The sequence below is a fragment of the Natator depressus genome, chromosome 10, assembly GCF_965152275.1.
Source record: "Natator depressus isolate rNatDep1 chromosome 10, rNatDep2.hap1, whole genome shotgun sequence".
Lineage (NCBI taxonomy): Eukaryota > Metazoa > Chordata > Testudines > Cheloniidae > Natator > Natator depressus.
Genome location: NC_134243.1, coordinates 75271074 through 75294799, shown reverse-complemented (window position 1 = coordinate 75294799; position 23726 = coordinate 75271074). Strand labels below are relative to the sequence as shown.

The 23726-nt window shown below is 39.3% G+C and overlaps 1 protein-coding gene across 2 annotated transcripts in view; it reads right to left on the bottom strand.

Annotated features, from left to right (window-relative positions):
* Window positions 1-460: 460 nt before the first annotated feature.
* The window catches only part of LRRC28 (leucine rich repeat containing 28), an 85679-nt gene continuing 62413 nt past the window's right edge, over window positions 461-23726 (bottom strand). For both annotated transcript variants that reach the window (XM_074966526.1, XM_074966527.1), the window contains 4 exons: window positions 20911-21013; window positions 16278-16453; window positions 13368-13527; window positions 461-5979 (listed from right to left, as the gene is read on the bottom strand). In XM_074966526.1, the coding sequence (XP_074822627.1) occupies window positions 5907-5979; window positions 13368-13527; window positions 16278-16453; window positions 20911-21013 (512 nt within the window). In that variant the 3' untranslated portion in view covers window positions 461-5906. The remainder of the gene's footprint in view (window positions 5980-13367; window positions 13528-16277; window positions 16454-20910; window positions 21014-23726) is intronic.

Sequence of the window (23726 nt, the reverse complement as noted above, 5' to 3'; positions counted from 1 at the left end):
GGTGAGGGCCTGAGACTCTCCCCACAGCACAGGCTAGCTCATTCAGCCACAATATACATGTTGTTTCAACTTGAGATTTCTATTTATGCCAAGTGCTTTTCATTGCAAGGGTCAGGGATATTTGGTTCTTTCATTTTGTTCCGTTCCAATTTATCTGGGACACGTCCCTTGGCAAATTATGGTTTTAAGGGTTTTTGTTGATTTGTTAAGGGACTCAGAGACCATCAGGCTTTGGGCACACTACTCCATAAATGTACCTACACTGCAGGGCTGCAGTGAGAAACAGATCGTTATCCTTCTAAATCTCTAAATCAAACTTATTACCCAGTAAATATTAATATAATTTGAGTGGATCATACCGTAGTCCCTCTAAGACACTGGTTAAAAATAATTTAAGAGTAAGTAGTCACCTCCACTACGTATGTTTCATTTTCACAACAAATTTGCTAGTATTGACATGATACATAGTGCAATAACTCAGTCAATATTCAACTTTAATAACTTCATGAAAGATTTGGAGGCAGCTTCACATATAGAAACAAAACTCTGGACAGCAAAGAGTCAAGTAACTGGAATTATAGACGCTTAACATCCGCTTGTTCTTCAGCACCCTCATTCTTATTCAGTGGCAAAGAAAGCTGCTGCACGTTGTTTGGAAAGCAATATGATCCAGAGGAAATATATCCATGGCCAGGCTGTGATGACCCATAATGAAGACCTATGAAAAGTTACTTTTCTTCAGCTAACTCGTAAAACATTTCAAATTAACATCTTATTGCATGGGCTTAATTTTGGCACTGGAACTGAAGATGTGATTATATGACAGAAACCATGTTACCTGCTGAGTCAACAGATTAACTGAAAAGGTGTTTCTGACTTATTAAAAATATTTTTCAAGTTTTTTTTCCCCATAAGCCTGGGGGTTGGAAACTTTTTAGCTAATCACTATGCAAACGAACTAGAGTATAATTATTTTCACATTCCGTTCTAATACAACAGTTACAGCAACAGCAGTTTAGTCAGTTTTAGTAAACTGTAATACTATCAAAAATATAATTTATTAACCAACATGTACAATAAATTGCACCACTGACTTTAATTTAAACATCTAGCAAAACTCAATTTCCCACAAGTTGACATTTGGTTAAGACAGTGCAGAAGCTATACATTATACTTTAAAAACGTACATGGAACAAGCTCAGCTGTTGTCCAAACTTGAGTAGTAGTTTGAGACTCAACAGAAGATGAGTACAAGTGCAGCGGAAAAAAATGGAAGCTTCACAGGAACCTTGCCATTTCCTTCCAAAAAACCTTTGAACTCACGGGTTTGTAATACAAAGTAGTAAACCTCCTGGGTTCAAGTTACTCAGCAGTTTCAAACAAATCAATTATAACCTTATATTTTGCAATGCCTTGAGTGGGGATATCCTTTATCAGTATTAAGATGAGGAAAGAGGAAAATATAAGCCCTAACTCTCAAAAGCAATATAATGGGTAAACAGTCTTCTCTCTCTAGTCAATTAAGCTTGATATAGCTCCCACTGACATCAGGGGAAAGGTTCCTATTCACTTCAATGGGATCTAGATCAAGTCCTTTGCTGCAATTATTTATCGTGTCATTTTGTTTCCTAGACAACTACTTACAACTATCAAACCAACCGATACTTAAGTGCCAGTAAAATCTGAACATACTGCTACTACAGTGGGGAAAAAAATCACAAGTTTTCCTCTACCCCTCTGTAATACTAGACAACGAGATTCAGCAGCGTTAGATATGCAAGATCTGAAGCCAGCTTGGTACAAAAGAACAGGTCTTCTCTGTTAAGGCCTGATATTCCTCACACTGAAGTTAGTGGAAATTTTGCCATTAAATTCAATGAGATCAGTATCAGACTCATAGTGAGTCGTATTCAATACTTGCTTGATATTTGTATTTATTCCTTTTTCCTCCATAAAGGAGATTTATTTACATTCTGATCATCTATGGCAGAGATGATCAGGAATGCAGGGCCCAGCATAAAGGATTGCAAGCACACACATCATCCAGTACAAAACTGCCCAAATGGTGAAGGCATACTGTACTGCACAGAAGTAACTGGAATGCTTTATTAAAAGCAATGGATCCCCCACTTGCTCAGTGATTGGACAAAGAACTGGCTTTACTAAAAGACCAGCAGCCAGCATCTGCAGGCTTGCAAGATTAACCGTGGCACTTCATGTGAGCTAAGCTAGATGTGATCTTTGTTTATATTCTTATACTCCCCATGTTAACTTCATGTATTCTACATTTCACATCAGAAATGACCACTTTTAAAGTAGTATTAGCTGAACAAATATTCTTCCACGCTTTTTTGAACGTATTCACATATTTGACTAGTCATCCTGACAGACAAAAAACCCACAGAAAAGGGAAAATCCTACAAAATACAACGAAGCAAAAATGATTTTGTTCCTTGAATGACGAGATGAGGTCTTATTTTTATTTTAAGACACCATTCACACATCCTTAGAAACAATAATAAAGGAATTATACTGGGGACAACTACTGACAGAACCAGGTTGTGTAAAGATCAAGGGGTGGGTAACCTCCGCACAACCCAAGCTAGACTGGCAACACCATGCAATTGAAGCTGAGCTAGAAAACCCATGGCATTTGAGAGAGATCCCACAGAAGTGGGAATTTCTATTGTAAAATTGGTGGCCCATCATCCAACCAGCAATATAACTGTGCCCTCTGAGTCTGCATAGTTTGTTCTTCACATTGGCCAGTTTGAAACAACACTGAAGACAGACACCAAAGTCAGAAAAAAATTGGACAAAGCAGGGATGTTAAATTATTTTAAACTATGGACTCACTACCCAAATGTAGCTAAATATAAAAAGAGGCTATATCAGTAGTGATCAGATAAACATGAATTTAAGCTATTTTTCCAATCCATAATTGTGACTTTCTTCCAATATTACTAATAAAAGGAAAAAAAACTTATACTGTCACATTTTGGCTACACAAAATAAATACATTTTATTCACTGAAGACTGGAATCCTTGTAGTATCACTTTATAAAATGTTAGGTGAAGCTTCAGCTTCTTATGGAGTATGCTTGTATTATGCTGGACTGCACTTGCTAACAATAAAGAGACGGATGAACTGAATAAAACACTTTGTAATTCACACCTTTCAGTAAGTTATGGAAACAATAATAAGCTCTATCATGTGATCCACACTAAACCAGAACAATGCTATCTTTTAGCTAAACTTTCCTATAGGTTGATTTTTGCTTAAAATAAAAAGGTACTTCCAAGTCTACGTGCTTTTAACATTGAGAAAAGAAAAATCAACCAGTCAACTCAATATAAAATCTGCAGTATAAATGAAAATGTAAGAAATGAAAATCAATCATGTCTTTTCCTGATCTATTAAAGCATGGAACCAGTAATAATAATTTCCAATTCCACAGTGGTTGTACCGTCAAAACATTTGTCAGTGTTGTCTTTCAGTCCACTAGTACTTTAGGGAAAGCAAGTGCCTGGGAATCAGTTGTTCTGAATTTCGAATGAGCATGTCGCATGCATTCCCTTACACAAAGGAATTTTTTTTATGCCTGGGTTGATACATTTTAGATCTCTTTTAAAGCTATATAATACCTGACACACCATTGTGTGGCAAATTAAATAGTGCAATATGTCAACATATATATAGTGCCAGCAATTAAACACAGAAATCTGTGCTACTCTTCTGAATTTTCACACTATGATTTTCTGACTTAAGGATACTCTTAACTTGGCAACTTACAACTCAAACTTGTATTGTCCTACAGAATGGAAGACAAGCTCAACACCCACTTGGCTGTCTTTGTACTGATCCCCAATGACTGAGACAATATGTTTGAAATCCTAGAATTGGGATTTACAAGACAAACTAATGAAAGGACAGAGGAGAAGAAATCCAACAGCACAGAGGATGTTTGGACATGGGCTCATTCCCCACTGGAACATGGATCTGTCAAAAGGGCTTTATTATAGAAAGTTCCATTTATCAGGGACTGCGGGTGATATTTGCATTCCTTAAAGCATAAATCTTCCAATTTGTGGCAGCTACTTCAACTCCATAAAACCAGCCCAAGAGAACCCGTGCACCTTGTTATAAGTAATGGGTACAACCTACCTACGAATCCTGCCCTCAAAAATTGCCCTTCTAGTGACGTTTGAAATACTTAGGACGCTCCATTCATTTGAACAGTCCACAGTAAACCCACAGCAGAAACAGATGCTTGTTTTGGCAACAGTGCAGCATTTTAAAACGCCACTCTTTCCAGGTATACATTTTCCTCACCACTGCGTATATTAATACGTTACCAAGTAAGTCAGTCTCTTTATCTTGCCATTTTTATATCATCAAATTGTTCCATTCAGGTCTATTTCAGCATGTAACTACTTATAACGAAGAACATTGTGTTAAGTCCCCAAGTAAGTTATAGTTAAAAACTAAACTAATCATGAACAGAATGTATTAATAAAAATATATTGCAGAACAGACCAAAATGACCACCTTTTGTACACCTTTTGTAACATTATGTTAAGTCCCCACGTAAGTTATAGTTAAAAACTAAACTAATCATGAACAGAATGTATTAATAAAAATATATTGCAGAACAGACCAAAATGACCACCTTTTGTACTGTTTCAGTTTAAAATTAAAAATATAAATCATAGACATTTTGGGCCTACTTCTGCCCTTTGTACTGTAGTTGTAAAGAAAATATTCCAACAACAAATGACCCCCCACCAAGATAGTAATAATTAGGGTTTTGAGTTACACTTGCCACAAACATGCTAAAAAGCATGTTACAGACCTTTTGTAAATACATTTGCGTATGCGTGTATGTTTTTCTAATACTCCTCTGATGTTAAGATGCTTGACAAGCTGGTTTGGAAATCAGTCAAACCTTGAACTCAGAGATACAGGGGCCAGCTCTCAGCAAGATTACAGGACTCATTGTTCACCTCTCAGACTACTCCAGGATTTTTGTCAGCAGACAGAAAATAAATATGGATAAATATGTATGTATCCCGCAGATTTTTTCATGCAAGATGAGAGCTATTTCAAAAATAAATCAGTGTTACAAACAAAGATACTGATCTCCTAGGACCTGTGGGAGCAGCTCCATGCAGGCCTTCACGTCAAAAGCAGGCCGAGTTCTCCCTATTAACCCCCAATCCTCCAGCAGAGGCTGTGTCCTGCAGTGATGTCTGGAAGGAAGGTACTGCTTCTAGTAGGTGGATTTGAACACCTCAGTCAGATGCAAAGGCTCAATCTACTGCCATAAGAGCTCTTTGATGGGGAAACTATTGAGGGGAGTGGGGGCAGGGAAGAGAAAATGGCACACAAATGTAACTGGGCTCCTTAAATGGCTGCCGTCCTTGTGTGCCTGTATACCCCGAATCCTGCTGGTAGTGGGAGAAAATTACAAGTAACAAGTGAAAACTGGGCTGCCATACTGGAGATAGGTTTTTTAGATTATGTGTCCATCTAACACTGGTCAAGAACTAAAACACCTTTAAATGACACAAAGTATCAACCTAAGTAGCTCCACATGTGAAAAACACTAACAAAAAATACTTGAGACTGAGCCCCTTGAATTAGTTTGATTTATATGTTGTCTTAGAGGAGAGCAAAAGTGTTAATACTTGTAAAAGCTTGATCATTACATTTCCAAAAAGTTTTCGCAGCTCACCCAAAATGACAGGGCAGGATTTACGTGCCCCTTAGCGTTTCTGGCTGAGCATTTCTGCTATTTTGGAGTATGCACACATGTACACAAACATACAGTATTCCAGTACCAACGAGATACACAGTCTAATGCAGCTTTAAGCTGGCAACACTCCTGAGTAGCTTTAAGTGTTTATCAACTCAGTAGGTCAAAAGTCTGCAGACACTGGGTGGAGCAGCAGTATGCCACAAAACTAACAGATCTCCGCCTGGAAAAAAAAGAGAGGATAGAAAAAAACAGTTGTCAGTTCAGGATTAAAGTAACTGGCCGCCTTTCACAACAGACAATTTTGTGGACTGTAAAAATAAAGGATAAGCCCTGGTCAATTTTCTAAACAGAAGATTTTTAATTTTGGTTTGTGAAAACAGCAAGAGGTTTTTCTTTCTGCATAGTGTTTTGCTGAGTGTTACTGCCAGTAGGTTTAATGGCTAAGGGGGAAATATCTGGAGAACTCTTTGATTCAGTTTCTCTCATATGTTTAAATTACTGCTTGGAAGCATGAAATAACTGAATTCTGACAGCTAACAGTCGGTTTGAGTGAGTCAACAAGAAACCAAAAAGAAAAAAGTGGAGATCAGAACTCCAAAGGGATGATCAATGGGCTTTGCTGTTGTATTGGGCTAAGTGCCATACACTTTAAAAATCCACATAAAGGGGCAATTTCACTTCCTTCAGCTGAAACTCCCCCCCCCCATAACTTCACTAATGACCTGGCCTCTTGCTTAGATAACAGTGAAGTCTGATTTTTAATCCACAAAACCAAGACTCACACTTTGCCCATAAAGAAAAGGAGTACTTGTGGCACCTTAGAGACTAACCAATTTATTTGAGCATAAGCTTTCGTGAGCTACAGCTCACTTCATCGGATGCAACATGTTATTTGCCCATGTTATTGTAGGGAAACAGAATTACACAGCCCCTTACACTTGGAAAGCCCAGTCCACCTTTTCTCAGCACTCTCTTCCCCAACCCCCCAATACATTTTATGGTAGAGGCAAATAAACGTTAGTCTTCCCAGCAGAGGAAAATGATATAGACAACCCAAACAAAAATTGTGGAACTAAGGTGATATGCTAAACTGTTCAAACACCCAGCTTCTCCACCCTATGGTTCTATTTGTACATGGACATGGTAAGCTCTTTAGGATAAGGATCCTGTCTTCCTATCTCTCTCTAAAGTACCTAACCACAGTATTGGCATTACATAAATAATAGTATTACCATGCCAAGCATGTGTACTGCAAAGATAAGAATACCAGACCATCCTTAAGTCTCAATGTCTGTGGATTTGCATCACAATTCTACAGCAGCTGAAAGTTATGTGATTGGATATTCTATGACAATCCATTCTGGACCCAGGAAGGTGATGGGTGTTCATGCTAAGTGCATATGCTAAAATACTTGGAGATTTTAGCTAAAAAGTGAAAAATGGGCAGTAATGTATATTTTAAATGAAACAGGTATTTTAGAGTCTCAGCATGGCAACATAAGGGATTAGTACACTGAATCATAGCAAAACTTAATTTGGTGGAAAAATATGGTATTGTTTTTAACATTTGCAACAATAATTTCTTCCTGGAATAGAGTCTGCCTGGCAAGTTTCAGCACAGTAAGAATTTTAATAATCCCTGGAAAATAAGGGTTTGTGTTGGAGGTGTTCATTGACTCTTAACCATAGTTTTGTGGCAACTATAAAAAGTAGGTCTCTTCCATCTCTTTAGGAATCTAGCCATCTGCTGCCGCTGTAGGATCATTACATACAATATAAAGCTCAGCGGTTTGTCCACTCTAGTTCGGATGTCCCAAAAAAGAAATGTCCATCATTTGCTTAGGAAACTACACAACACACACTAATCCATTTTGCTTCCTGGAAAAATTTCCTGACAGCTTGAATATTTTTTTCTTAATTTCATCCCATTATGTCTTGTTATAACCTCTTGTGCTGGTGGAGTTTAATCATCTGACAGTCAAAATTTCAACAGAACAGCAAGTTGAAGATAACTGTCTTTACAATCAGAAGAGCTTTCTAAGAAAGGAGATGGCTTTTCTAAAATAGCAGTTATGGTGCTTCCTGGCTGCTGTCCAAATTTAAGATGCACAAGTTGTTTTCACTTCATAAAGCTGTATTGCTCATAAATCAGAGCAGCATTATGCTACAAACTCTCAGCACAAGAGGCTGCCATATAACTTGAGAAAAATTATACCATCTGCTTGAATCAGCAATCAGATTTTTTTATTTTCTTTTTTAAAGTTTTCCTACTGATAAAACTTTTTTTTTCTTTTGCTGCTACAGAAGAATTACTGGCAAATTAAAAGATTTTCAACAGTGCAAGAACTGAGTTTTGTATTACTGGTATGTATGGGGCTTAAATATCATTCTCAGTAAAGACATCTATAAATGCCTAACTTTTCTTTTCCATGTTTAAGAGGAGGCTGTCTAAGGAATTGTTTAACTCCTCTTCTCAGGAGAACCTAGCTCTCGGGTTTGTTTGTCCAACAAAATATGACTTTATTTGTTGATAGCAAACTAGATTTCTGAAAATACTGAACTACATTGTGAGTAGTTCTCATGTTCCTGTTATGTATGTGTCTATGTCCTCATGGTTCAGCTATTAGCTCTGGTTTATGGAGAAAAATTCCTACACATTTCTCCCCACTGCCCCTATAAACATGGCACTGTCAACTGGGCAAGAGACATTCCCACCTGAGATGGGAAGGATAGAGCACCACCTGCTTATTCTGTGCTTTATCACTAACCAGGTGCACAGCCACAGGGTCTTTTCTATGGTGGAACCTCCTCTCAGACACAAAGAAGGGAAGAAACTCAAGTCAAAACAAACCATGGAGCAGGCTCAAGAGAGGTTCAAGCTAGGATGTTGCTGCTGATTCTCCTCACTGACTGAAAACACCCCTTGACACCAGGCAGAAGGCAGGCTTCTAGGTATGATGTTGCTACACCTCCCTTCTTGGCAAGATACTAAACTTTTCTCTGGTTGATAATTATGGGTGCATTAATTGACCAGCATGACTAACTGGAGGCTGAAAATGAACACACTCCCCACCTGCCTCAGTTTCCTCATAAAGCCTCAGTGAAACAGAATTACCTTTCTCCGTACAACTAAAATTTTAAACAAAGTTAGGTCTCTGAGGATAGACTGTTTCACTCACCTCTCACTAAAACCTGTATCCCACCTGCCCATGTATTCGGCACCAACCCCAGCTCAGGCTAATAGGTGGTACTCGAAAAGCACTACAAAATGACCAGTGTTCAGCTTTAAGTTACGCCAACTTTCTACCTGCCTGAGGAACAATACTCCATAGTTTTAAACTCGTTTGGTTATGCTACCAGGCAAGCGAACACAACTGTGTAGGTTTGGCTGCTTCACTAGACAGCCTTGCAGGCATGTTCACATTTTCTGTGACCATAGAAACTGAACTGTTTGTAATTGCATTTCACTAGCAACCATCTTCTTCAGCACAGCACCCTTCCACTGCACACCCCTGATTTGCTCATATTGAAGAAGAGCATTTTAGTTGCAGATTATTTGAAATATACTCTGATAATGGCTGCAATGCTCCCACCACTGGCTTTCATTTTTGCCTTAAGCAAAAGAAACCAATATGCCTTGTGGCATTTTATTTGGTGCTTGCATTTGCCTCAGGTACAGGGGTGAAGTCACCAGGTGAAGGATTGCTGTTTGGTAATAGTCCTTTCCTGACTCAAAGAAAACCCTCCCAATGGATTTCCTGATCACCCACGTGCTGTTCTATTAGGAATAGTTGAGTCCCACAACATCAGAGCCATTAGCTGTTCAACAGTCATTGCCACCTCGAGGCTGTTCCAGGTTTATGGAAATTAATCTATTGTAAATGAATGCATAAATAAGATAACTTTAGATTAAGAACAATCTATTCTGGGTGACTCTGATGCTTGCCGGGAGGGTTGTGAGGCACCTCAAACTACCTGGCCTCTGCATGAGAAAGCCTTGTCTGTGCCTCCTGGGGATCAGCTCCCCAACTCCACTGGCCATAGGCTACACAAGCACTGCTCTCTAGGACTTGCAGGCCCTGCTGTCAATCTACGGGTTAGCAACTGGCACACCCAAGCCCACAAGCCTTCTGCGCATCGCCTTGGAGTATCCAGCTGCTGGTCCACTGGACACTCTCAGCATTCAGAGATTCACTGCTTCCAAAAAACCAATAAACCACAGCTTAACAGTTTCACCTCAGATCACGGCTCCACGTAACATACAGCACTTAGATAAGTTTACAGTAAAATCAAGTATAACTATATTTAACACAAAAATTCAAGTAGTACAAGCAGAAGTACTGGAAACAAATGGTTTGTTTAAAGATTCAATAGGGCCCTAAAAATCTATGCTGAGAATGTATGAAACAAGGGGACAAGTTACTGGGATGTACGGTTAGTCTGCTATTTGCTTAGCAGGAGGTGCCCCAAGAGTCCACAGGGTTTGCCCCATTTGACCTTCTGTATGACAGACAGATCAGAGGTCCCCTGGATCTTCTTAGAGATTCCTGGGGGGGTGGCACTGAGGCAGCGGCAGGGACTAGTGGCTGAACACGTGCAGAGGTTCAGGAAGGATTTAAAATCCCTGATGGGGATTAGTGAGGTTTTACTGCTCAAAGGCCAGGCAGCTCACAAAGAATGGTATTATCTCAATACCTGTGATTGATCATTTGATGTGGGTGATTGGTTCTGGTGTTACTTCCTATAAATAAGCACAAAATGCACAATTCATGGGAAGAGGCTTATGAGGTGGCAGAAAGAGTTAATGTTACCTGAAGTATACCAAGGCCCCACAGCAGGGTTACATCTCCAACTGTGCAAATCAACAGGTTAAAAGTATACTACAATCGTGAAGCCATTGTAAACAAGATTTGCTGTGCAGATGAGGACTGCGAGACAGCCCCTCTTATTGACTTGGTGATTGAATGCCACAGCGATACCCAACTAGAGGGCACTGATTTATATGAAGGGTTAAACCTAACTGAAAAGGCAAATATGGCCATGCTGCAAAGTCACTGACAGGTATTTTCCAGCAGGCCAGGCTGACTCACAAAATGGTCCATAAGATTAACACTGTCGGACCAAAGCCAGTGTCCAGCAGAGCATACAAGACAACTGGCAAAATGCAGGAGCAAATTTGCAAGGAGGAAGCAAGCATGTTAGACATGGGAATAGTTACAGAGTCAAATAATAGTCCCTAGGCTTCACCAGTTGTTACGGTCCCCAAAAAAGCTTAATGCTGTCACAAGTTCCTGGTGCCTACCCTATGCCCAAAATCAATGATATGCTAGACCTTTTAGGCAGGACAAAATTACCAAGCACCCTGGATTTAACAAAAGGCAAATCCCCTTAGACACTGAAGTACAGGAAAAAAAAAAATTCACCTTCATAACCAAATCAAAACTTTGTCAGTTTAAAGTGTTACCTTTTAAGTTAATTAATGCAGAAGTCACATTTCAGAGGCTCGTTAATCAAGTGTTGGCCAGGTTATAGGGCTTTGCTCATACCTCCATAAATGATATTGTAATATTCAGCCATTCCTGGCAAGATTATAAGGATGATGTGGGAATTGTGCTGAAGAAACGCAAAGATGCTGGTCTTACAGTAAAAATGACAAAACGTAAGATGGGGAGGCCAAAAGTCCTTTATTTAGGCTATTGGACAGAAGAGGGACAGATTTGTCTGGATCCTTTAAAAGTGGAGTCCATTGTTAACTGGCCTGTACCTTGAACCAAAAAGCAAGTTCAGTCTTTTAGAGGTTTGGCAAATTATTAATGCTGGCTTGTGGAAGGTTTCAGCAACATTATGTCTGCAATTACAGACCTCTGCAAAAAGAGACTGCAGCCTGTCAAGAAGGCTTTGATAAAGTGAAAAGAATTCCATTAGAGAAACTGGTTCAAGCCAGTCCTAGCTTTGATAAGATGGCTGAACTCTGCACAGATGCATCCAATACAGGCCTGGGAGCGGTGTTAATGCAAGCGGGCCAAGGCAATAAAAAGCATCCTATAACTCAAGTAAAAAAAAAGTGATCCCCTTCCCCACACTGAAGAAAATTTTCTGTCACAGAAAGAGAATGTTATGCAATTGTGTGGGCGGTCAGGCAGCTAAGGCCTTACCTATTCCACAGGAAGTCCAGAGTCCTAACAGACCACAGTCCATTGGCATGGCTTCACAGAACAAAAGGTACCAACTCCAGACTCTGCGTTGGAGAGAGCTCCAAGCATATGACATGGAAATGGTACATATGAAGGGAAAGGAAAATGTGGTGGCACATACACTGCCCAGGCAACTGGGCAGGAGCTAACTCTACGGCATCAATGTAAGGGAGAAGGTATGAACCAGGGACGCCTTGGTGCTAACTGACAGAAGGCACAGGATTTCAGATGGATCCCCAGGTCAGATATTTGCATAATAGTTCACCAGAGATGACATACCTCAGAAGTGTTCCTTTCAGGCAGAAGGTAACAGACACCTATCTCCATATCTGGCCATTTGTGTATTGGGATGCCTCATAATGGAGGCCTGTTTGCATACTGAGCCACAGGCAAAAGAAGAGATTTCAAAATCTACAACAGAGGAATCTACAGGATTAAGAAAACAAGTGTGTGTGTGTGTGTGTGTGTGTGTGTGTGTGTGTGTGTGTGTGTGTGTGTGTGTGTGTGTGTGTGTGTGTGTGTGTGTGTGTGTGTGTGTGTGTGTGTGTGTGTGTGTGGATAAACAAAAAATTGCTCTGGTATATCTTGGACTACAAAGTGACACTCTAAGTCCTTCACCAAAAAGGCCAGCTGTCAGCATTCTTGTCTCATGAAAAAAGGGTCACAGCCAGCTGGCTGAAAAGTGATGCAAGGATTCGGGGAGAGCAATATTGGTTAGACATGAGAGTATCTTGTTAATGAAGTCTAGGCTCTAGAATGTATGTTATGATTTTATTTTATATGTAATCATTTTTTCCCAATACTTCTACTTGCTACTACTTGGATGTTATGTTTTGTTAAATAAACTTATACTTGACTTTACTATAAACATATCTAAGTGCTGTACGTTAAGCGGACAAGTGATTGGAGGTGGAACTGTTAAGCTGGGGTGTACTGTTTCTTCTGAAGCAACAAATCTGTGAATATCGTGAGTGTCCACGGGAACAGACTGGACACTCCAGGGAGGTGCTTGGAGGGCTTATGGGCTGGGGTGTGCCAACTGCTAACATAAGGTGACAGCAGGGCCTGTGAAGCCTAGAGGGAAGTGCTTGTGTTCCCCATGGAGCAGGCACAGACAAGGCTTCATCACGCTAAGGGCACATAATAGCAAGGTGCCTCACAACCCTGAGTACCATCAGCAAGTATCATGGTGACTACTGTTGTCCTTGTAAGTACATGCACAATAAAATGCTGGTGGGAAATGACAGAAATAAATATGACGGTCCCCTTTGATAGGAGATCTCAGAAAAAAAGACTTTACCCCATTAAGGCTGCCAAGCTAAAAAAATTTCCTCAAGTTCCATAAAGATGTTTTTCTTCCCAACAGGAGCCCCTGTGGAAGGTCTGAAACCCCAGTCTAATTTTCTGTAATTACCCCTGGTGCAGGCCTGCCATTGGAGTCTCCCTCAAGGGAAAGAGCTTTGGGTAGACAATGGTAAACATGGGCTGGCTGCAACGGTGACAGTGTCCCAGAGGGCAGTGCAGTAATTCCAAGAGACTTTTGGGTAATGAGATTGGAGTTAGGAAGCTGAAATCTAGGGAAGAAAAGAAACATAAGTTAAGAACCGGGACTGTAACAAAACAAATTCATGATAAGGTTCAACATAGTAAACCTGTTCCATGACCCCTTAGTGTACTAAATATCTCACTAATCCTCTCAGTAACATCTGGCCATGTCAAAGGAGTAGTAAACTTAAGCAAATTATCTGCAAATAAGATGAAGCCCATAATGGTACTTGCAATGTAAATAAGCAAGGGAAGTTAATAAAAAACGGCAGGCATAGGATTAATCAGACCCGAACAGCTAGGTGAAGGTGCTGTTGCTCAAGCAAATACAAAAAACCAGCAAATGCTACAAGGAATAAAACATTTCTAAACAGAGGCACTGGCTGACTCAAGCAAAACTTAGAATTAAAATTTGGAGGATTTAGTTAAGTGTACGTCATTAAATTAGATCTATTAACCGAAGTGAGGTTCTCTGTCCTAATCAGTGGCTATTCAATAGTCAACAATACAAGATTCTAGGAAGGAAGTCGGTATCATTTTATTTATATAATTCAATAAATAACCATCCCACAGCACAGCACAGTTTATACAAACCCCAAACAATTAATCATCCAGAAATTCAAAATTGCCAACGATAACCAAAGCCATAACCACAGCCACCTTCGAAAGGCCCAGCAAATACATGGCCTTATTAGTATGCCCCACAGGTCAACAGATCTCGCTCTTCTATACCCAAGAGGCTCCAGCTCCAGTGCCCCCATTTGCCACAGCTGTGGGAAATGTGATTTCTCAGTTGGGCAGGCCCCAGGCCACTTAGGACTTTCACAAGTCAAAGCCAACATCTGAAACTCCAACAGAAAACAAAGAGGCAGCCAGTGCTGCACACTAGTATAGGGTGTTAACTGAGCAAGATGAGGGGCAGAATTTAATAAAGAGACTTCTAGAATTTGCACCGGAGTCAGTTTCTAAATAAATGTAAAGTGTAGCCCCATGTACAGTGCAATCCAGTAGTCTAATTTTGAGGTGACAAAGGCATGGATAACAGAAGAATGGTCTGCACCTAACAGAAGAGGTCACAACTTGCTGACCAGGCAAAGATCGAGGAAAGCCAGCCTGGTCACTGCTGTAATACAATTTTGTAACTCTAGCTGAGGTTCCAACACCACCCTTGAAATTGCAAACACAAGCAACCAATAGTGGACCAAAGAGAGTGATATTACCTCTGCCGCATCCTCCATCTCCTTCCCACAACCCATCTAATCCCTGTCTGGATTGACCTTTAATAGTTTGCCCATGACCATGCCCCAGTCTCAACCAGATTTTGACTGTCACCCAAGGTGTTGCTCATCGCCTTTAATGATGGTTACTATGACCAGACTAGAAAGATACAAAATAAACTGTAGTGCAGAAATTTGAGGATAGGGAAGATAGTTAAAATAGGTGACTCCTCATCTCTCAAGCACTGGCCGAAGACATAATGCCTGCAACCTTGCACAAGTTTTCCTGCACCCTGCCAACACACTTCACATTGATTGTGCAACACTACCCTGGCCTTTCTAAACTTAAACCTTGCTTGTGACAGTCTTGCCACACTGTGTGGTGGTTGTGACATAGATAAAATTACAATCATCTGTAATTTAAAGATCTGAATTCCGCTTTCCAGAGGAGAGAAGTGAATAATCCCTTTTGCCCCAAATCCCCAGCCTGTCTTCCAAAAAAGATTAGAATTTCACGCACGCACAAAGAAAATTGCACCTTGTGCTCTATGAGCATTGTACCGTTATAATCTTGGTATTTGAACTTCTCCCTGTTTTTCCCCTAAGTAACAGAAATCAGAAACACACAACCTCTAACAGGTCATTAATTCATTCCCCCAGCAGTGCAGAATTGTTTCCTCTAATATAGTTTCCTGTGTTTGGCCCACTCTTAACATGTGGCATCCATCATTGGCCTAAATAAATAAATAATGTTTGGGGCAGAGAGAAGTCCAAGCAGCAGAATGTCAGCTCTTCACTGTACACTTTTTCTTGGCAAAAGGAACTACTTTAGTGGTTATGATTCACAACAATAATTCCAGTCCAAGCTTTCCCTGATTAGCCTTTTTACATACATCTCCTTCCATGGTTCACAAATTCTCAAAGCATGGAATATGACAGATCCACAACATTCCAAAATCTAACAAAGCCTGAACCCCCAAATTACTCTCAAATATTGGTATCTCATGTGGTAGTATGATACATAACCAGAGGAGCCATGGGCCAGTTTTCAACAAAGAGCGTGAACTGGAGCAGAACTAAAGCAGCTCAGCTGTCATGCTGTACTGAAATGGCCAACGGCTGCTAACATTTCTTCTGCCTTATGTATAACAAGTCTGCCAGTTTAGGAGCGTGCTGCCTGGCAAGGAGTTGCATTGTTGGACAATGCATCTAATCTTGCCTCAGGAATAATAATTTCTCCCTCTCCTGTCCCATTAAAGTCAGTTTCTTCTCCACTGCAGACTGTGAAAGCCTGCATCCTTTTACATTGTTCTCTCCCTCCCCCCCCAAAAAAAATTCTAACCACCACTTTACCTTTGGAGCCCAATGTTTAGCAATGTCTTTTGGGCCAAAGAATTTTTGTTGGTCACTTAAATGTAATTTGCTGGAATAGACATTTTAAAACATTGATGTTTGCAAAGTACTTTGAAGAGCTCTATAAATGCTACTGTCACCTCTGAAAAGACCATTCATTTGCTGGGTCTTGTCAAGCTCTGAAGGATATGAATAGACAATTAAATTACCTTTTAAAAACCTGTAGTAGGTGTTATAGAGTGTCCTCATGGCTAGCTCTTGCAAAGGCAGCACATGATCGGTCTCTGTCCCTATAGACTTCACCTCTGCTGGGAGGAACACAGTTAACTGTCCCGATGAAAAGGAGAGCAGCTTCACCTCTGAAACCTGAATAGGGGAGCCACAGCTGGAGGAATACAAACCATTCAGAAAGCAGTTAGCCAGAATAAAAGTAACCATTGGGGAAACAATATGCAATCACCTCAAAGTGCGCTTTACACTGTTCTACAGAACACTGCCTTCCTAGAATAAGAGCTCACTCTTATACACAGTGTGAGTTTCAGATTGAAATGAATTTAGTACACATTCTAACTGCCTGTAACCGGCTAGATGTGGCCCATTTGAAGGTCTTTACTGATTAAGTAATACCCAATACCTAGAAAAAATGAGAACAGAGCCACAAGGTGAACCAAGGACATTGACTAACAAAGTCTAGTGTTGCTAGCTTTGCCTCTGAGTCACTCTCATTTAGCCAGACCTAACTGAACAGTACAAACTGGTTGTTTCTATTACAAAATATTTTACTAATGGGTCAATGTCTTACCTGACAATTGGGTTTCTGTGCCTTGAACCAACCAGCTTGGAATGATAATGGATTTCCCACCCACAACACATCAGGCAAAATATAGCCATAAGGCAATTAGTGCTTTAAGTGCCACTGAACGCTGCTTTCCCCCTCCCAGAGCTCCCCTGAAAAGACTGCCCTGGTGAAAATGAGAAGATAACCCAGAAAAATCAGCAAACTCTGCCCTTTCCAACCCAACCCAAGTTCAGAAGAAGGGGGATTCTCAGGAACAGTGGATCCAAACAGAGCAGTTTAGTTTGTTAGTAAAAAAATAAATTCCCTACTTGATTTCTGCTGCAGTCTATCCAGACTATTAAGAAGCCAGGAATGACATGAACTATTTGGTATTGTTTATAACAACTCAAAAATTGGAAGCAAAAGTGCAGCCTTTGTTAAGTTCAGATCTAACAAATGGAACAAGAAAAGGGGCAAAGTAACTGAATTGTCAACTTTTCCAGGTATTGGGCCCAAGAAAAGAAACCGGATCCTAATAGACCTGAAAAAGGGGGAAAAAAAACCTTCACGTCCCTGATAAGAAGGAACTTCAACTGCACAGGACAGTGGATGAAAACCTCAGGAGAACTGAGGAATGGAACACAGCATCAAGCAGCAGACTGACAAACCTCTCTACTGACTTCAATCAATATTGAATCTTCCTTACAAAGTATTGAGGGGGCGGAGGAAAGTCAGGAACTAAGAAATCAAATGTATCATGTCAGGTCCCAAAAACCTGTGCCTACAATACAGCATCTTTCAGTAAATACAAAGGAAGGGAAATGTTCTGGTGTGAGGAACGGAATTTAGCTGATCTACCCCCTATTAACCTCAATCGATAACACAGGTAAAATGCATTGAATACTTACTTCAGTATCAACTGGGCCTCACACCTACCTTATGGCCTAGGTTATTAATATCCACCTCTCCATCCCCAAAAGTTACAAAATAGGATGGTAGCATGTTTAAGGGGATAACTGTATACATTTCTGCCAGGATGTGTCAGGAGAAAGAATACTGCCCTAAGAATAATAACTGGTTATTAATAGGCATGAAGGATGCACAAACAAGAATGCCATGAGGTAAGAAAGAGAAACACCATCCCCTTTCTTGCTTATAGTGATCCTCTGTGTGGCTAGGAAAAACTAAAACTCCATGTTAAAAGTGGAGTTACCGAACGGCTTTAGTAAATAAACCACAGGAGTAAAACTATGATCGTATACATTCAGAAGGAATGACAGGCTCAAAACAGTAATTCGATCAGTCCAAGTGGAAGAACTGCAAATCCAATCCAGAGAAAGTGAAAACAAAAATTTTAAGTGCTGAGATAATCACATATATAAAGATGATATTTCAGCCAGCCTGACAGCAGAATTCACAGATTCATTACTTGAGCAATGTAATTTATATTTTATTTTCAGAGTCTTAGCTTTAAATTAGCAACAAGTCGTCAGTTTTCCTGTCCAGACAGTGACCATATAAAGCCTTAAACAACCATATCTTCATTCCAGGTCTCTAATCCGTTTACCTGACCAGTAAAGACCTTACACCAGCCACTAATGCTTACTATTGCAAAGGACACAGAAATCCTTTAGCAGACAATTAGTATACCATTTCAACATCCATTCAGTACATTATCAACTCTATTTGAGCACGTTGTTCCTTATGCCGTTAACAGTTACCCTATAGAAGAGGAGATGAGAGTGCGACCAGCAAGTGGAATTTCTTTTGTGTTAGATTTTTTCTCCTAAATAAGTGTATTTTAAGTTATATCAAGGATGTCTATAGAGTATGGAGAGGTGTCTTTTATTAGTATGTACAAGTCCAAACAGAGACCCTATTTTGCTTACTAAAGAAGAGTAGATTCTGTCACAAAATGATTTTACCTTTTAACATAAGGAATCTGAAAAAGTGTGCAGCTCCTGTTAATATAGCCTCTTTTTAGAAATAACCCTGACAGTGCAGCAATAGTTCTGTTCTTAATTTGCAAATATAAAGTGCTATCTTTGTTTTGGTGGAAGGGACAGAAATTTATTTGCAAAGATGAAATCTGGGCAGGGGGAAGCACTTTATCAAGTCAAATTGCTTGCTCAAAGACTGAGCACTTCTGTTATGACTGATATTGGGGAGACAAGAAGATCAGCTGTACCCAAATGCAGCCCATATAGTGCTAAAATGTGGTCTGTGGCTGCCCTCTTTCTGTAATGGGGAGGACAAAGCTGATCAGCTGAATCGGTTTTTAATTGCTGGTGGTAATTTTTAAAAAATTATATTTTTTATTCATGTATTAAAGAAAGTACAAGTACCACCACACAGCACAATGTGGGCTTGTTTCCCCACATGCCTTACTGGAGTGCTCTGAGGATTAGTTAGTTCACGTCTATGCAATGCTTTGAACGCGTACAGCCTTGTCTACAAGACTTATTAAATTTTCCATTGTAGCTACTACTGGTGTAGCTGCACCAGTGGCAGTAACAGTGGAAGCGTAGTCAAGGAACTATTGGATGCTGCCATTTTAGCCATCTCATCTAGACCTGCTGTATTCAATTGTGGTTAAAATGCCAAAGGCTAACATAAAATCTGATTAGGCTATGAAAATGAAGATATAGTAAATGAGGAGGAACACTAGCAGACATCTTTTAAAAGGGACAAAGTCAAATGAAAATCTGGTTTATGCAGACAGTTGTGAAATAAGATGACAAGTGATGCCACTCAAAAAATTAGCATACGGTTCGTTTTAGATACAAACATTTTAACAGATTAAAATGGAAAATTAAAGATATAGTGAAAGGCAAAGATGGGGTTCAAAATGACTGAAAATAAACAAAACTGTTCAATCAAACCTGTTAGCACACTTTTAGGTACTATCACTAGTGTTTTCTCAAAAAAGAAGAGTGAATTAAAAGTAAAGAAAAACAATTTAACATCTTGTTTACAATTTATTCCGGTTTCTGATAAAGCAAAACAAACACTTAAAGTAGATATACAACCACGTCATTTATTGAAGGATAAGGTCAATAAAATTTTTGATCAGCACAGAGAGACCCCACCTGGCAACAGCAAATTGTGATACAACTGCAAAATACTTATACATCACAGGAACAAAGAGGAATATGAGCTTTGGCTATCAGGAAAACCTTAAAAATTCTCAGATGTGTAATGGTTAACATACTTTAACAAAGCATGGGCTATAAATGTGGAGTTTATAATTAGGGTAGGTATAGTTGAGAGGAATAGCATAGTGATTTTATAATTAGAAGATACTGGGGCATGTACTCCTCTCACCACTTTTGCCCCAGCATAACTACATTAATTTCAATGGAGCTATTATTCCTGATTTAAGTCAGAGAAGAAACAGGCAAATGTCCTGGAGAGCACACTTTCTCCTCACATCAAACTCACAAACATACGATAGAGCTTAGGGTATTTTTAAATATACATAAAAGTTGGATTGCAATTTGTAGAAAATTATTTAATCGCTTACTGAGTGCCAAGCACTATAAAGAATTGCTACAGGGATGTTATGAGAGTATGAATAAGAGGAAAGACCATGTGAAATTCTATTCAGATATGGTCCATTATAGGCAAAGGTTTGAGAACCCACTGACTAGTCCAGTGCTGCAATGTATGGGATGCAAACACTGTAAGAGATGTTTACTTATTAAAGATCATTGAAACGTATTTTAAAAGTATGGAAAAGTATGTTTCAATGAAGCCTACATTTTGGGCCAAATTTAAAACACAGTCTTCAGCTTCATGCCCTACATTATCAGTAAATGTTTCCTACAAATATCCACAAATGCTCTGGCTGTTGTGGCTTAGCACTGAAATATTAAATGTTCAGCAAATTAATGCAGAAGATTACAAAAGTAATATAGAACAGGCAGCCAAAGTAATCCCTTCAAAGTAACATCAGTCCTGAATGAATAACCCAAAATAAAATTCAGTTGTATCACACAGGCATGTATTTATGAAGAGCGTTAGGAGATAAAGGTATGCAAGACATTAAGTTAATTCATGCTTACCCGCTGCAACCAATGACTTTATTATATAGATAAGAAGGGAGCCCTTTCAGGTGAATATTGTTATCCACATAAACATACTGCAGTTCTCGAGAACGACCTAAATCTGGGTTTTAGAAAACAAAAAGAGAAAGAGGAGAAAAATGAAGTAATGACAATTCCCAGCAGAAATAATTAAAATCAAAGTAAGTTCCCTGTAAGTGAACATGAAATATTACGCTACGTCAGTTTAATTTAATTTGACTAAATGAAATCTGTGGAGAAAGTATTTTTAAAAAGACCCCGGTACACACTAAAGTTACTCTAAAAATACCTAACCCCTTTCTAACACTTCCGTAAATCCCATTATGAAGGGAATGTCACTGTGAGAATGAATTTACTAATTCTGTCAATTTGAAAAGGCAAAACGACTCTTGGGCTCACATCTATAGCTAACCTTTTAAAAACAGCAGGCCAAGTCCCATGCTAGTGTCAAGTGATGTAACTCCACTGAAGTCAGAGCTCCATCAATGTACAAAAACAGAATGGAACTGTTCAAGATAATATAATAATTTAATGAAATTCATTATAACTAATGCAAATTAGTGACCACCTCTGACTTTTCAGGTGTTTACTGACATAAGCTGTAGGGCAGCTAACAGACCAGGAATTGTGTAGTTCTGTACACACTGGGTTAAATTCAGCGCTGACTTACTATACACCCAGACAACCACATTGACATCACTCAAATTGCATGAGATGTAAGAGGGCAGATTTTGCATCAATGAAGCAGAGTTCTGGCCAGTGAAACAAAGTGGTTTGCATATTACACTAAAATTACAAAACAAAAAATTCAGATATCGACAGATGGTTATTATACGATAGAAAGTGTACATACAAGTTTCCAACTAAGAAAAAGCAAAACATTTCCTATGACTATTAGTAAGCTGTCAATACACTTCAAGCATTGACTGTTACATCTTTTCATAAAAATAGTCAGGAGGCTGGCAGGACTGGCTGGTGAGGAATGTTTAGAAGAGCCAAACAAGTAGAGCATAGCTAATCAATAAGTAACAGGAGAGAGAGACATTAAGAACCTACAAGCATTTAAGAGTATGAACACCAAGCCTGGAGAGGTTCGATTTAGCTTGGGACGTAAGAGTCCGAGAAAGAGAAAGTTAAAGGGAAAATTCAGGTTTCCAGGAAATAAAAAAATCCTGTCAGCAAGACACAGTCACTCGAGGAACAGTCTATTAAGGGAAAGTAGCGACTCATTAACCTGAGACATTTAAATCCAGACTGAACAAAGCACTAAAAAATGTAATCTAAGAAACAGCCCTGAACTGGCTGAGAGACTGATTACTTTAGATGATCTAAGTGGTCTAGTCCATCTCTAACTTTGATGACTTTCCAAACATTAAGGGTATATTCAACTGCATACATTTCAATTCAATTAAAAACACAATCAGTTATTTTAGAAAGTTTAAGTAGTAAAAACATTTTTAAAAAAACAAGCAACAGAAGTCTCCTATCTGACGGCCTAACCACTTGCAAAAACATTTCTGCAGAAAAGGCTGAAATGTATTACTAAACTGAATATGCCTGTATGCCTCCAACATATTAATCATGGGTTTAAGCAGTACAGACTTAGAAATTAAGGAAGGTAAAGAAGCATTTGGATGAAAATGCATTGAATGAGCCAAGTGAAAGCTACACTGTCCTAGACTAATTCTGACTTCCCATCTTCACCAACCAGAAATTATTTTGATTGGCATGAAAATATAAAAGGAAACCTCAGAGACTATGTACTTCTGCCCATTTCATGAACACAACTAAAACACAGATACCAGAATACAAAGTGTAAAAATTCCCTATTATGTCTCATTCTGTTAGATATGGTAGGAGCAATAAATTGTCTAAGATTTTTTGCCAGCCACTACTACTACAGGATGTTATATAAATGTGTAATGTTTTATTTATGCATAGGTCTCTGGCCATCATTCAACTCTGATGAATCACAAGCTAACATTTTACTCATTTCTACTACAGCTTTCCTGATCCCACAAGGTGTTGAGTGTACTCAGCTCCCGTTGACTTTAAAGAGAATCAAAGACACTAGGAACCTTGCAGGATTGCACCCCAAAAGGTCTGTGCAGAGAAGATCAACCTACTACAGACACAATCAAACATCATGGGAAAAAAGATGGGGTGGGGAAAAAAGGTGTCCTAAAATTCAACAAGGAAACGAAGATACAGTTTAATCTGAAAACGTAATCTCTCTGTATGCAGTTATGAATCAGGCATTATAAGAGAGGACAGTGTTAAGGTTTCTAGATCTTTAAAAAAAAATCCTCTCACTTTGTAAGAGTCAATTTGATTGTTCCTGAGTGGTATTTTTAAAAAACGGCTTAAAAGAAAGTAGTTATCCTTCAAGTAACAGTACATTCAAATATACAAAATATGGGCTAGGTGGTGGTCTATTGACAGCACAGTGCTGTTGAGATTGGGCTGCCCCTTTGCAGGCCAGCTGCAAATGAAAACACTGCAAGGAACGCACAAACATCTGAAATACAGATAGGGGGAGAAAAAACGGTAAGGGAGCATCTCAAACTGCCAAAGTAGGCCCACTAAACGACTGTTGAAGGGCTCCAAGTGGTGTCATGTTACGTCTTTCTCAGCAAGGAAGAAGGGTCATTTAAAGGCTGAACCATTAGTGCTGGTGCTAGAAGGAAACCTATCAGATTCCCTTTGTGGAGTAAAAATGTCAGAGTGATTTGATTTAATATATTACTTTTACAAAGGGCCTGAGCCTGCACCATTCTACACTATGGGAATTTTGC